Source organism: Priapulus caudatus, unplaced genomic scaffold, assembly GCF_000485595.1.
Source record: "Priapulus caudatus unplaced genomic scaffold, Priapulus_caudatus-5.0.1 Scaffold69, whole genome shotgun sequence".
In the NCBI taxonomy this organism is placed as follows: domain Eukaryota; kingdom Metazoa; phylum Priapulida; class Priapulimorpha; order Priapulimorphida; family Priapulidae; genus Priapulus; species Priapulus caudatus.
Window position 1 is genome coordinate 26,082 of NW_014577130.1, and position 14,773 is coordinate 40,854.

A 14,773-nucleotide genomic window follows, 5' to 3' on the forward strand; every position below is an offset into this window, starting at 1 on the left:
AATTAAAATTCATACGTACATGTACATAGTTTATAATAATAAAGGATACCCGTTTGAAAAATCGGTTTATAGGAATGTACGTATATTGTGTGTTTTTCCTGTTTATTTCTTATCTTTCTAATTATTGCATCGTGCAGTGAATACAGTAAAAACCCACGTATAAAAACCTAGATTTTAAGAACCTGTTAGGCTAAAATTTCCCATTTAGACCCCTTTACATAAGAACCTGTTTTAGGCTAAGATTTTAAAGTAGGTTCTTAATTTTCCATGCAGATGAAGACTTAAAAAGAAACACAGGTAAAATAATTGCCTTATGACAGCCGATGGTTCAAATGATGACCAGATCAGGCCACAGGGACTATAGAATCCTATGTGTTTTAGAGTGACCTCTGTACAATTGACTACACACCACTATTAAATTTGGTAGACTTGTAAGTTGTATACATTTTGCTCTTGGCTGTATCTATAGCTTTTTTGCACACATCTTGTTGCATGTTGTTTTGTTTCCTTGGATACATACTGTATCATACAGTATGGTAAGCACTGAAAAACTTACACTGTAGCCCATCATGGGTATTAATTAGCAAAAATTGCAGTCTTGTAAGAAAATTTCAACACAATTTGAATCAAGTATAAGCTTATACATATTAAAAGTAGAAACAAGAACCTATTTAAGAAGCTTTTGCGCCTAATTTTTCAGTAAGCACCATTTATATAAAAACCTATTGAGGCTAACTTGGAAAAATCTAGGTTCTTATACGCGGGTTTTTACTATAGTATGAATGTATATGTGAGCGGCTGATTAAACCTACACGGCAACGAACTACACACTAACGCAACCTGCAAGCCGAGGTATAATACATTACAATAATACTATAACAACACTCACACGCACGCACGCACGCACGCACGCACGCACGCACGCACGCACGCGCGTATATAACCTACCTTGTAGCTGCTACAGCTGTCCTCTAGCCCGTGTACGGTGCCATGCAGCAGCTGCAGCTGCTCCAGCAGCTCCATGTTGGAGCTCTTCAGGTTGCGTACGGCGCCCTCTAGCTGAGCGACGTAGGCGGTGTCGCCGTGCGCGCAGCAGCCGACGACCAGCTCCTCGTGCAGCACGTGGTACTCGACCTCGTACGCGTGAAGCTGCTTGCTGATGTCCATCTGGAACACCTGAGGCGAGAGAAGGAGAATGATGAGTCATCACTGACCGATGAGGGGGTCGGGGGTTGGAGACTCACCGACTCATCACCACTCAGGTGGGTGGTTAGGTGGGTGGGTGGGTGGTTTGTGGTAGGGGGATTGGTGAGGGCACGAGCCAGTACAGCTGCTTGCTAATGTCCATATGCAACACCTGCGGTAAGAGGAGGAGAGAAGGAGATGCACCGATGACTCGTCACTGACCGACAGATGGGGGTGGGGGTCTGTGTGGACACGAGCCATTGTCGTCGGGTTGGTAACGACTGAGGCTGACACGAGACATAGCTGTCCTGTCAGCCGTACTAGAGTAACTTACTACTACTTTACTAGAGGTAACAAAAGCGTTAGCCGTCTGTCAGTCGTAGAGTAACTTACTAATAGTTTACCAGAGGTAAAAGAGGCGTCACCAATAATGGTTAGTCACGGCTTGTCTAAAGCTAGCGTGGGAGTTAGCGATTCTCATCGATTATGGAGAGCAACTTGACACAACGGAGGCAATGGAACCATCTTGGTCAATTGCAGATCGACTGGATGCGACAGAGAGCGACCACCATGCCAGTAGTACATAATATTATCAGGAGTGTCATCATATAGATAATAGATAATGAATAATATATATTATGACACTTTTGATACTATGACCACGTATTCATGTTCTATCCGGGGAAGCAATGATTCGACGTCCAGGCGTAGAACACCGTAAGCCAGCAGTGCTATTAGCGAACCTTGTCAGGTGGTACCGCTATACTGGCCGGTTTATGGCACCATTCCAGTAAGCTATAGAGTGCACTAGATAACATACGGCTGAAGTATAACACCAAGTATTACTCTTCGCTGTCAATGAAGCAATGATACGACTTCCAAGTGCTATTAGCGAAACTTGTCAGGTGTTACCATTATACTGGCTGGGTTATGACACCATTCCAGTAAGGTATAGAGTGCAGTAGACGAGCTAGGGTTTCTAGATGTAGTATTATAGTAGATGTAGAGAAACATAGTAGACGTAGTATAACATTACTACAATCGCCGCATCGTAAGGTGCCTGTTGCAGTGAAAGTGGACGAGGGTTGGTGGTGTAGTGAGCGTAGGAGGGGAGGAGGGTTGGTGGTGCCGTGAGCGTAGGAGGGGAGGAGGGTTGGTGGTGCCGTGAGCGTAGGAGGGGAGGAGGGTTGGTGGTGGCGTGAGCGTAGGAGGGGAGGAGGGTTGGTGGTGGCGTGAGCGTAGGAGGGGAGGAGGGTTGGTGGTGGCGTGAGCGTAGGAGGGGAGGAGGGTTGGTGGTGCCGTGAGCGTAGGAGGGGAGGAGGGTTGGTGGTGGCGTGAGCGTAGGAGTGGAGAGGGTTGTGTGCGTGAAGCGTAGGGAGGTGGAGAGGGTTAGGTGGTGGCGTGAGCATAGAAGGGGAGGGTGGTGATGCGGAGTCGTAAGGAGGGGAGGAGAGTTGGTGTGGCGTGACGTAGGAGGGGCGAGGAGGTGCGTGATGCGTGAGCGTGAGGAGGAGAGAGTTGGTCGGTGCCGTCGCGTAGAGGGGAGAGGGTTGGTGGTAGCGTGAGCGTAGGAGGGTAGGAGGTTGGTGATGGCGTGACCGGCGTAAGAGGAGGAGGGTTTGGTGTGTTGTGAGGCGTAAGAGGGAGGAGGTTGGCTGGTGGTGATGCGCGAGAGGGAAGGAGGGTTGGTGGTGTGTGTGACGTAAGAGGGAGAGGGTTGGTGGTGCGTGAGCGTAGGAGGGGAGAGGGTTTGTGGTGCCGTGAGCATAGGAGCGGAGGAGGGTTGTGTGTAGTAGCGTTAGGACGGGGAGGAGGGTTGGTGCGTGTGTGAGCGTAGGAGGAAGGAGGTTTCGTGTGGTGTGAGCGTAGGAGGGAAGGAGGGTGGTGTGGCGTGAAGCGTAGAGGAGGAGGTTGGTGGTGGCCAGTGAGGCAATAGTAGGGGAAGGAGGGTTGGTGTGTAGTGAGCGTAGTGAGCGTAGGAGGGGAAGGAGTGGTTGGTGTGCATGAGCGAGGAGGGAGGAGGGTTGGTGGTGGCGTGAGCTAGGAAGGAGGAAGGGTTGGTGGTGAGTGAGTATAAGAGGGGAGGAAGGTTGGTGGTGGCGTGCGCGTAGGAGGAAGAAGGGTTGGTGGTGGTGAAGCGTAGAGGGGAGAGGTTGTGGTGGCGTGAGGCGTAGAGGGGAGAGGGTTGGTGGTGCGTGAGCGTAGAGGGGAGAAGGTTGGTGGTGGCGTGAGCGTAGGAGGGGAAGGAGGGAGGAGGGGCAGAGGTGTGTGTGTGTGAGCGGAGGAGGGAGGAGTCGTGGTGGCGTGCAGCGTAGAGGTAGAGGGTTGTGGTGGCGTGAAGCGTAGGACGGAGAGGAGGGTTGGGTGGCGTGAGCGTAGAAGGGAGGAGGGTTGTGTGTAGTGAGGCGTAGGAGGGAGAGGGTTGGTGTGGCGTGAGCGTAGAGGGAGGATGGTTTGTGGTGCGTGAGGTAAGAGGGAGGAGGTTGCTGTGCGTGAGCGTAGGAGGGGAGAGGTTGGGTGGCGTGAGCGTAAAGGGTGGAGGTTGTGGTTGGCGTGAGCGTAGGAGGGGAGAGGTTGGGGTGGCGTGGAGCGTAGGAGGGGAGAGGGTTGGTGTGGCGTTGAGTTGGGGGGAGGGGAGGATGGTTGGTGGTGAGCGTGAGGTAGGAGGGTTGCTGGTGCGCAGCGAGTCGTGGGAGGGAGGAGGTTGGTGTGCATGAGTTGGGGAGGAGAAGGGTTGTGGTGCCGGTGAGTTTGGGGAGGGAGGAGGTTTGGCTGAGTGCGCGGCAGCGTAGGAGGGGTTGCGATGTGCCACGAGGGCGTGAGCAGGGACGGGGAAGAAGGGTTGGTGCCTGCGCGTGAGTTCTGGTGGGTCGAGTGGGGAGAGAAGGCGCGTTGGTGGCTGCCGTGTATGGAGGAGGGAGGTTGGTGCGTAGCCAGGGGTGCGCGAGGTTTGGGGAGCGGGAGGGAGAGGGCTTGTGGTGGTGCTTCGTGAGTTGAGGGAGGGAGGAGGGTTGGTTGTGCCGCGTGAGTTTGGGGAGGGAGGAGGGTTGGTGGTGGTGTGGCGTCAACGGATGGGGAGGAAGGTTGGCTGGCTGGCCGTGAGTTGGGGGAGGGAGTAGGGTGTGTTGCGGGAGTTTCGGGAGAGGAGGGGAGGAGGGGTTGGTGGTGTTGAGCGTCGGAGGCGAATATACAACAGGGCAACAGGCGCAGTGGCGATCATTTAGTAAGTGCAGTAGTAGGTACGGGAGAGAGGAGAGAGGCGCCCGCCCGGCTTATATTAAAGCTACCGTGCCTCCTCCTTCTCTCGCGTCCTTCCGCTTTTCTCACCCCCTACCTCCCACGTTCTCCTCTAGCCCTGCCTCTTTCCTTGCGCGCTAGTGGAACGTTTGCAAAAAAGCGTTGATTAGGAGCCACATATTTTGCTATAAATTAATTAACATCTAGTTAATACACCACACATATAGCTATATCTTATCTGCATGCTGTATAAACTAATATGCTATGTATTCCTCCGACTATTATCATATGTTAATATAAAACGTTTAATTAACTCCGGCCCAACAGAGTTGGAAGAGGTTATGTGATCGGCTCTCGGTCATTAGTGTGTTTGTGTGTTAGTGCTGTTCGTTGTGTTAGCGTGTGTGTGTGTTCGCGCCGATCGATCTTAGCGCGTTTAGGCGACCAGCAGCCAGCCAGCGCAGCAAGGGCCAGCTCGTAACACATACATGTTACATTCTGGCGGAGGTAATGGCATCTCCGTGAGGCCCTCTGTCCTAGTTGTCTGTGTGGTAGTTGTGTGGGTGTCTAATTGTCCGGGGTGGTATTGCCTGGGTGGGTAATTGTCCTAGGGTAATCGTCCCTAGGGGAGTAGCCGCGCTCCGGGTGGTACTAGTTGTCTTAGGGGGGGTATACGTAGTTGTCTGGTGGTAGTGTCGCGTGCAGTTATGTCCGGGTGGTCAGTTTGTCCTAGGGGTAATTGTCCTAGGGGGCAGTTGTCGCGGGTAGGCAGTATCCGGTGTAGTTGAGTCCTAAGGGGGGTATGTGTCCTACGGGAGCCGGCAGTTGTCGTGGGCGGTGGCAGGTGTGTCCGGCGGAGTGTGGTAGTTGTCCGCTAGGGCGCGTAAGGTCCGGGTGGCAGGCTTGTCCGGGTGGTAGGTTGTGCCCGGGGGTAGGTTGTCCAGCGGGCGGTAGTTGTTCCGGATACGACATAATGCAAAGAGTCGGTCACTGGCGACATGTGTAGCATATACTAGGGGCAGCACGTAAAATGTAATTTGCTGGTCATTGCTGAATGTTATACACGTAGTAAATGGAAATTCGAAAAACCTGGCTATTCGTCGTGGTCTGAAGGTTTATTGTGGTGCATAATGAAACAGCCAAGAATCAATGAACGTGAAATGAATATAGTTTGGTAATGGAATGATAGGACCCCCCCCCCCCGCCCCGCCCCTCCCCCCCCACCCCCCCCCCCCCCCGCCCCCCCGCCGCGTTCTTATGATCTTACAATAGGCGCATAAGGTGAGAGCAGACCTCTTTCGCAGTCTTCTATTTTCCAGTTCTTTGTTTGCTCTTCAGTGCTCAGGTCAAACAAGATTGTTCAGACAGCAATTAGCCTTGCATTTGCAAAGTTAAAGAAATTTAATTGACAATTTTTGCACATATTACTACTATAGTACATAAGATGTAGTATAACATTACATACATTATTACAGTAGGCGTATCTAAGTTGACGCTACTGGATAGGAGTCAATCTAGCTATTGTAATCAATGAGAGTCCCAGCACTCTGTATGGTAAATAGTCCTTGGTCGCAGTCGTATACCTCCCATGCTTGGCAGCGACAGTTTCAGAAGGTCCATGACGGGCTCTCGAATTTGCTACAGCTGCAGTTACGAGTGCTCACGGTGAGTTCACAAGCAGGCACGACCAGCCATCCGAATATTATCACCTCTTATTCCGTGAAGGAAAACGAGAATCTGGGAGAGAGGAGAGGCAAGGGGCGCGGGGCTGTGTACGTGCGCATGCAGTCCCATGGTCAGACGGTTAAGGTGCGGAGACGCTCAGCGTTAGCTGTGTGATGTATAGTACGAGTGGTGAGAATTATGGTGGTCTGGGATATGCGTTTGTGTATGTGTAGGCAGGAGGATAGATGTCGGGTGGCCGACAAGTGAGTGACCAGGCACGCGATGAGGCTTTAGCAGTCTTTGGCGTGCTGTAGGGCGATCGGTGGCGCACGCGTTGGCGTGAGAGGTCACGAACGCGAATAGGCGGCGTCGCGCCGAAGCGCGTTGGGGGTGGGTCGGTTGTGGCCTGTGTGAGTCAGACGGGTGGGAGGGCATGGAGGTGAGGTGGAGCGCCCCCCGGCGGTGCGCCGATTATGGAAGCCGCAGGGGGCAGGGGGTGCGGGTCGCGTGACGGTGGTGGGGTCGGTTGCCTAGTGCCCCTGGGAGCGGCCGTGAGGATGGAGGGTCGAGGCGAGCCTGGTATAGTGATGAGGGGGCGATGATTGGGGTGGCGTGTCGACGTGCCGGTGAGGGCTGGCGTGCGGGACCGCGCGCCGAGGGACCGCGGGTGCGGCCTTTCATTCATTTATTTTCATTCATAATCAATCATAGGATGAATGGGATGATTAAGGATCAGTTCGTCATCATCACATCATTCGGACTCATCATCATCATCATCATCATCATCATCAATCATCATTCACGCCTCCACGAGTGTACAACTGGCAGGCACGGGGCTCCATGGCAGCGCACGGCACGCACACACGGGTAAAATGTACATATTAACCTGCTCGGCATGGTGGACACATTCCAAACTACTCTGACTAGCTAAGAGTAGTACACAAACTACTCTCTACTGCGAGAACTGGCCTGGTCTCGTGAGGACCCCAGCGTCTCATGAGGCCCGCCCCATCTCGCAGGGCTGTCACGTCTCAGGAGGCCTGCAGGTTCGCCAGCCTCACGTATCTTGCGTGAAGGTTCACCCGTACGACACGCTGGGCCGACGATTCTGAGGGCGGAACTGGACGAGATAACACGGTGAGGAACCACGCGCGCGGCGTAGAGGGAACGCACGCAATCCTCGTGCTGTTCGAAGTGCTCGTAGAGATCACGGTACTGGTCGTGCAGCAGCCTCGACAGCTGGTACATCTGAATCTGCAGACAGAGTTACGGCACACACAGTCAATCAAAGCCACTACAATAGTCAACTATATAAAGTCGCTACAATAGTCAACTATATAAAGTCGCTACAATGGTCAACTATATAAAGTCCTACAATGTTCAACTATATAACGTTGCCTACAAGGGTCACACTATTATAATAGTCGCTACAGTAGTTAAAGGCTATATAAAGGCCTACAATGGTCGCACTATATAAAGTTGCTTACAATGGTCAACTATATACAGAGTCGCTTACAATGGTCAACGTATATAAGTCGCTACAATGGTCAGACTATATAAGGAGTCGGCTACACTGGCTCAACTATATAAGTCAACTACATAAGCGTCAGACTATTATAAAGTCACTACAATGGTCAAACTATATAAAGTCGGGTACAATAGTCAACTCTATAAAGTCGAGGCTTTTTTTACCCAATTGTGTCAGCTATATAAAGTCGCGTACAAAATGGGTTCAACCTATATAAGTCGCTAACAATGGTCAGACTATATATAGTCGGCTATCAATGGTCAACTATATTAAAGTCGCTAAAATGGTAACTATATAAGAGTCAATACATAGGTCAACTAATAAAGTCCACTACAATGTCGTCAAAACTAATATAAAGTCAACTACATAGTCAACTATATAAGTCGGCTACATATGCGTCGAAGCATATATAAGTCGAACCTACATAGGTCAACTATATTAAAGTCGATTTGGTCTATAAGCGAAATGGTCCAACTCATATAAGCCGCTAACTGTCAACTACTATTAACTCACGTTATAAAGTTGGCACTATACTAAGTGGCTAGCAATCAATAAAGCTCTCTCAAATAGTCAAACTAAGCTACTACAATGGTCCAACAATGTCCTGCTACAATCGGTCACAATAACCCACTACAATGGTCAACAAAACCGCTACGAATTGTCAAAGAAAAGCCCACGTACACGAATCAACTAGAGGAGCTACATGGTTAGCTAATGTCACTACACTGGTCAACTAGAGGAGCTACATGGTTAGCTAATGTCACTACACTGGTCAACTACAACAGCCACCAAGAGTCGGGCCGCTGGTACATCTGCATCTTAGAACAGAGCTACGGGCACAAACGCGGTCAACTTATCTTTCTATGTAACTAACCAATACAAGCAACATGAACAGTTAAGCACCTGTAGAGCACTCATGTCAGGTTTGTACTGCCTGCGAAATCCCACCCGAAACATCAGGAACTTTAGCAGGCAGAATGCCTTCTCCTCGTTTCCCATCTGTGCAAAATGAAGACAAAAAGACAAGATTAACAACTAAGCGTTTGCCTTTCCACTAATTAGGCACTAATTACTTTTAGCAATACTTATGATTACAGAATATATAATACAATATATGGCGTAAATAATAACAGCATATCATGTCAACTTTTTCGGACCTCAATTCGATAGTAAAACTAATAATGTGGCGTCACACTTCTTTGGCTTCTTTTCTTCTTTTCACTTCTTTTTCTTTTCTTTTGAATTTTTGGTTCCGTCCGGTACAGTTTAACGGCACAAATTTGCTGTAGTCACATGTCCAAAGGCAGATCTAGATGCTGAACGCTGACAGGCTACTTACGTGCAGCAGGAGGACGGCCGCGACGAAGCTGAGGCCCTGACAGTAGCCGACCTCTCCATCGCACAGCGAGTACGCCTTCAGTATGTTGAAGAGGGCCAGCTGACCGGCTCCCAGCTGCTTCGTGAAGTAAGCGTGCTGCGGAAACGTGCGACCTGCGGCGGCAGAGAGACGGGCGGCATCTTAAGACACCGGTTCCAATCGCAAACGACGAACACGTGACGAAACTTTTTCCGCGACGCGACGCAAACTTTGTAATAGTTGAAAAAAACTTCCTCGGGTTTCCCCCAAAAAGACGTACCCTTATTTATTAATATGAACACGCGTGCCGGGTCACGCACGCACGCACGCACGCACGCACGCAGGCAGGCAGGCAGGCAGGCACACGGCACACGCCTGCGCTCAACGCACATGCCGCCCCCGATACATATTGATCAACACTCGTCGTTGTCATGGTACCATGACGCTGCGACAGTCACACTCACGGAGAGTGAATACCTCTGCCAGCGACATAGCTCGTAGCAGCCGCTCGTTGCTGCTGCTCGCTCACATGTACACGCTTGCTGGCTTGCTGCCCACTCGCTCGTAGCAGCCGCTCGTTGCTGCTGCTCGCTCACATGTACACGCTTGACTCGACGTTTAATCGCCCGCAGGAAATGTCAAAACGCCTCGTGCATATTCAATGGGCGCGCGCGCGTGTTCATAACTCCAATCAATACGATGCAGATTGACACACAGGTGATCATGACGCACCTTGCTGCTGGCAGACGAGAGACGGCGCAGGTGTGTGCGGGGGCGAGCTGCACGATGCATGCACAACACGCACGCACATACACACACAATTACACACGCACACGCACACGCACACGCACACGCACACGCACATACATACGTACTCACAGCGCAGTCACACACACACGGACGCACCCCCCTCCCCCCACACACACACTTAGCTGTACGCGTACGAGTGTGCAGAGCGTGCGAGAGCTAAAGAGACATTCGAGAATTGTCGACAGCAGGTAGAGAGAGATGACCGGATAAAGCTGTGCTTGCATTCTGAAAGCAGCACGGAGGCGTCCGTGCGTGTGAGATGATGAAGGAAATGTCAGCGGTGCAGCGAACTCTGCGTAGGTGAGAGACTACGCCACACGCGCACCTAGAACATTTCGCCGACTGACAGTGAGTACATCATAGGCCTTTGTCAGCGAGGAAATAATGCGAGCGCACTGACATTTAGACATAGTGAATGGATTTAGCTGATATAGGAGCTGACAACGCGACCTGTCCTGATCGGTACAGTAAAAGCTGTGATTCAGTGTCGGTACATAGAGATCTGCATGTGTGCACCATTCTACAAGCTGCCTTGTCAGTCGTCACTATACACCCAGCTTAACAACCAATGTGACCACTACAGCCAGTGTGACCTCTACAACTACTGTGACCTCCACAACCAAGGTGATCTCTACTTCCAGTGTGACGTCATCTACTAGTTACCTCTACAGCCAGTGTGACCTTTAAAGCCAGTGTGACGTCTACAGCCAGTGTGACCTCCACAACAAGCTGGTATCTTCACGAGTTACTTAAAGTGATTAATAGTAATAAATAGTAAAAGTAAAAAAGATATTTCCACTTTTTCACAAAATGTAAGTAATTCTGTTCACTTTTTATGGTTAAATTGCTGCATTATACTTCCTATTTTACTATATTGTTCGACGTAAAAACACACACACTCATACGTAAACCATAGCAAGCAATAAATGCCAGGATCATAATATCAAATCATCCCGGTTTTTTGGATTTTTAACTAGTTGAGAAACAATCTTATCAGGTAAGAATTTGAGGATACATTTAGTCCCATTAGTACTTACTTTTTATGTAAAAAAATGGCAACAAAAATTTTACAAATATATACACCATAGAAAATTCGTGACGTAGTCAATTTAAACCCCGGTGGAGAGATTTCTGATGGTTGCGGGAGATGGGGAGCATTGCAGGCGCTGTATAAGATCTTTTCCGTAATAGATAATTTTCTCCGAGTGCTCCAGGTTTTCGGAACCTTTTCCGCGACATGTGACACCAACTTTTTGTAAAAGAAGTAATACTCCGTAAAAAGTCCCCGAGTGTTCCCCGAGAGAAGTACCCTTATTTATTAACACACACTAACAGTTACCGACTAACTATGAGTGGCAACGGTTGGATTCAGTCGACGGGTGTATGTTAACATTCAGGGGCCCGATGTCAGAAACAAAATTAGTCTTAACATTAGTCCTAACACTAACTTCAACTCAGAAACCATTGACAGAAATATCGTGAAGTTACAAGAATGAAAACTCCTGAATAACTTAAATTATTGTGATGTACAATAAAGTGTATGAATTTGAATTTTGTGATCGATTCTCATCCAATCAGCAGCCTTGTGACATAAAATTATGAAGCTCCTGTTATCGCAGGTTTCCTCATAGCTGCAACGCTGCTAACTCTATCAACGCTATTCTCGTAACATTAACATTAGTCGTAAGTGCCATTTTAGCATTAACATTGGCATTAATTTTACGACGTTTCTGACAACTGCCCCCGAGCTCGTGGTGTCGTTGTCGTGGTGACATGCGGACGCGCGCTCACCTAGGTCGAGGAGTATGTGATGCTGATGCGAGGTGAGCTCCTTCAGCAGCTCATCGTAGGGCTTCTGCGGATCGGTCGCCGCATCCCAGATGCTGCTGCTGCTGCCTCCCTGCTTCAGCAGGTGCTGCTCCACCAGCAGCACCCACACCTGTCCGCGCTTGCTCCGCGGCACACCTATTAATATTATAGTCACGTATCACGAACGACTGTTCTTCACATCTCATGTACGATTGTTCATCACGTCTCATCAGGGGTGAATAACGACAAATACCAACAAATAATGACAACTGTGAGTGAATCATGACAAATTTGTCATTATTCACCCTTGGTCTGATGTACGAGAGCTCGACGAGATTACCACTGACCTCTTTACGCGACCGATTAGCAATACTAGCAGGGCGTCAAGTGACAAGTGACGCTCAAAAATACGGAAAAATAGGAAATTTCAGCATGTGAAAAATAGAGGGAGGAAAATAGGAATTTTGTGTGAGAAATACATGTTAAATAGGAATATTTGTTGCGTTTAGATGGCCTCCCAAACACCCTTACAGCCATCCCGATCCACCACAAATGGTTTTATTAATATACATTTGGAGTTACATCACATAGCGAACAATATTTTGGAGGTTTTAATGAGAAATGCATGTTAAAATTGATAAGCAGTTTATTCATCGATAAACACCCATACATGTAGACTACTCCAAAATAGTATGACGTACATGTATACATGGGCGGATCCGGCTTTTGGAAAAAGGGGGGTCCAGTAAGAAAATAAGGGCCACTTTTATAAAAAGGTGCGAAGGCAGCTTATGCGACGTGTCTAGATGCCTAGCGCACACACCCGAGCAAAACACCCTGAAGCGTGGAGCAAAACTTGTTTCTCGCTCAATGTTCGTGGCTGTGTGCGGATTCCCGAAACAAAAACATTGCTCAGCTGAGCGTGTTTCGCTGAAAAAGCCAAATGTTTGATTCGCGGAACATGTTTTCGCGCTTGAGGCGTACGTTTTGCTCGGGTGTGTGAGTCAATCGTTCTGCTACCACAGCGAAACGCCACAGACGGTTCGTCAAATCAATTCCTTAAAATATTCACATGACACACAAAATTGGATGTCCATTGGATGGCCTATTTTTGATGTCATGTGACGAGCGGCGCTGTACGCAGTGTTTCTGTATTTATTTCCTCAGCTGTGTGCTGTGTCGGGTGGCGTGTGTACGCTTTGCTCGCCGAGCAGAACGCGAAACGCCTGGAAAAAACAAAATTTCCGTTTTGCTCGGGTGTGGGCGCCTAGGCTTTCAGCACGTTGCCCTTAGGGGGGGCGGGGGGGGTTAAGGGACCTCCCAAGAAAATTTTAAAAAATTTGTGCATCTGAGAGCATCTGAGCAGTAATTTTGATGTGATGTCTAGAATGCAAGATGGAATTCCAAATTTTTAAGCAGAAAATTATCTTTTATGTGTTTTCTCTTGTTTGGGGTAAAAAAGGGTGATCCGGACCCCCTGGACCCCCCCTCTGGGTACACATACCCCATACAACTGAGAAACAACTTTACTGAAATAAAATCTGTGATAGTAAAGAGTATATTACGTTAATTTAAAGTAAGGGGTGGGGGTCTGGGGGTCCTCACCCAGGAAAATTTTGAAAATTGGGTCACCTGAAATGTAAATTCCTGCATTCTGAGAAGGATAAATACAATTCTGGATTCAGAAAAATGAAAAGCCCTCAAAAATAGGAAAAAATAGGAATTTGTCCAGAAAATAGGAGAAAGTAGGAATTGCCCAAAAAATAGGAAAAAATAGGAAAAAATAGGAACTTGACGCCCTGTACTAGACAGAGGCACACATGTCAACGGCTGTCGGGCTGTAGAAGAACGACAGCATCATGTTTATGGGAATCTTTAGGCATATATATATACACAATTTACATATTATATAATTTACACATATTACCACTGGTAGATAATTATTCAGTCTGAGTAACAAGGACATTGTAGATGACGATAACAATTAACAAAAACAATAATGATGATTGGGAAAATATTAACGATAGTAACTGCAACCACCCACCGGCTTTGACAGCACTAAGGAGCTTATCAGGATCAATGCGTTGGCTCTCCCTCTCTGGTGCGTTCAGCAACTCTGTCCACACTTGGCTGGCGTCTGACAGGCAAGGCGTGATGTCCTCATAGTCCAGCTGTACCTGATCAGTAGTTTTCTCATCGTGAAGAGCTGGAAGCGTGCCATTAGCAGCACATTATAAATAGCTGCTCAGGCTTGAAATTGCACAGCTGCTGTTTTAGTACCGGCATTGCGGTATGAGTATTGCAACGCGAGTATTGCAACACATGTTCTACAATGCACGTTTTACGACGCACGTTTTATGACGGCCGTTTTACAGTACATGTTTTACACCAAATGATTTTAAACGTGTTTTATGATGTATAGTGCAAGTTTTACAGTTTTCATGCTTTAGACCATGTATTGTGCCTTCTACATAAACCTTTGACCGTACAATATTCCCCACCCATTCTGCCCTATCATTTAACCTTATCTTTAGCCACATTATCTAGCCAACACATTAACTAAATATTTGGCACGTAAGGCCTCGATCATTTAGACACATCATCTTTAGCACCCTCACCACAAGCATTTTAATTCAACTTCATCTGCATCCTCTACCCCTCATTTTCTCTGGCATTCTACTGCTATCTATCATTTCTATATGCTATATGGTACATGCAAGCTAATGCTATCAAGAAGCTCTCTTCTGCCCCTCTATGAGCTCATGCCACCTTTCTATTAGTGGGGGCAGGTATGTGTAAATATTAAGAAGAAGCTCTACGCTCCTCTATGAGCGCATGCCACCTTTCTATTAGTGGGGGCAGGTATGTGTAAATATTAAGAAGAAGCTCTACGCTCCTCTATGAGCGCATGCCACCTTTCTATTAGTGGGGGCAGGTATGTGTAAATATTACGAAGAAGTTCTACGCTCCTCTATGAGCGCATGCCACCTTTCTATTAGTGGGGGCAGGTATGTGTAAATATTACGAAGAAGTTCTACGCTCCTCTATGAGCGCATGCCACCTTTCTATTAGTGGGGGCAGGTATGTGTAAATATTAAGAAGAAGCTCTACGCTCCTCTATGAGCGCACGCCACCTTTCAGCTTGAGGTTTTCCTTCTCCATGCGTATGAGCAGAATCTGCT

At 48.4% G+C, this 14,773-nt stretch overlaps 1 protein-coding gene across 1 annotated transcript in view; it reads right to left on the bottom strand.

Moving 5' to 3' along the window:
- LOC106821330 (TBC1 domain family member 1-like) overlaps window positions 1–14,773 on the bottom strand; it is an 82,178-nt gene that overhangs the window by 9,309 nt on the left and 58,096 nt on the right. The window contains exons 12-16 of the mRNA XM_014826087.1: window positions 14,726–14,768; window positions 13,636–13,797; window positions 11,574–11,747; window positions 8,955–9,106; window positions 8,519–8,614 (exon numbers count right to left, since the gene is read on the bottom strand). Coding sequence (XP_014681573.1) covers window positions 8,519–8,614; window positions 8,955–9,106; window positions 11,574–11,747; window positions 13,636–13,797; window positions 14,726–14,768 — 627 coding nt within the window. The remainder of the gene's footprint in view (window positions 1–8,518; window positions 8,615–8,954; window positions 9,107–11,573; window positions 11,748–13,635; window positions 13,798–14,725; window positions 14,769–14,773) is intronic.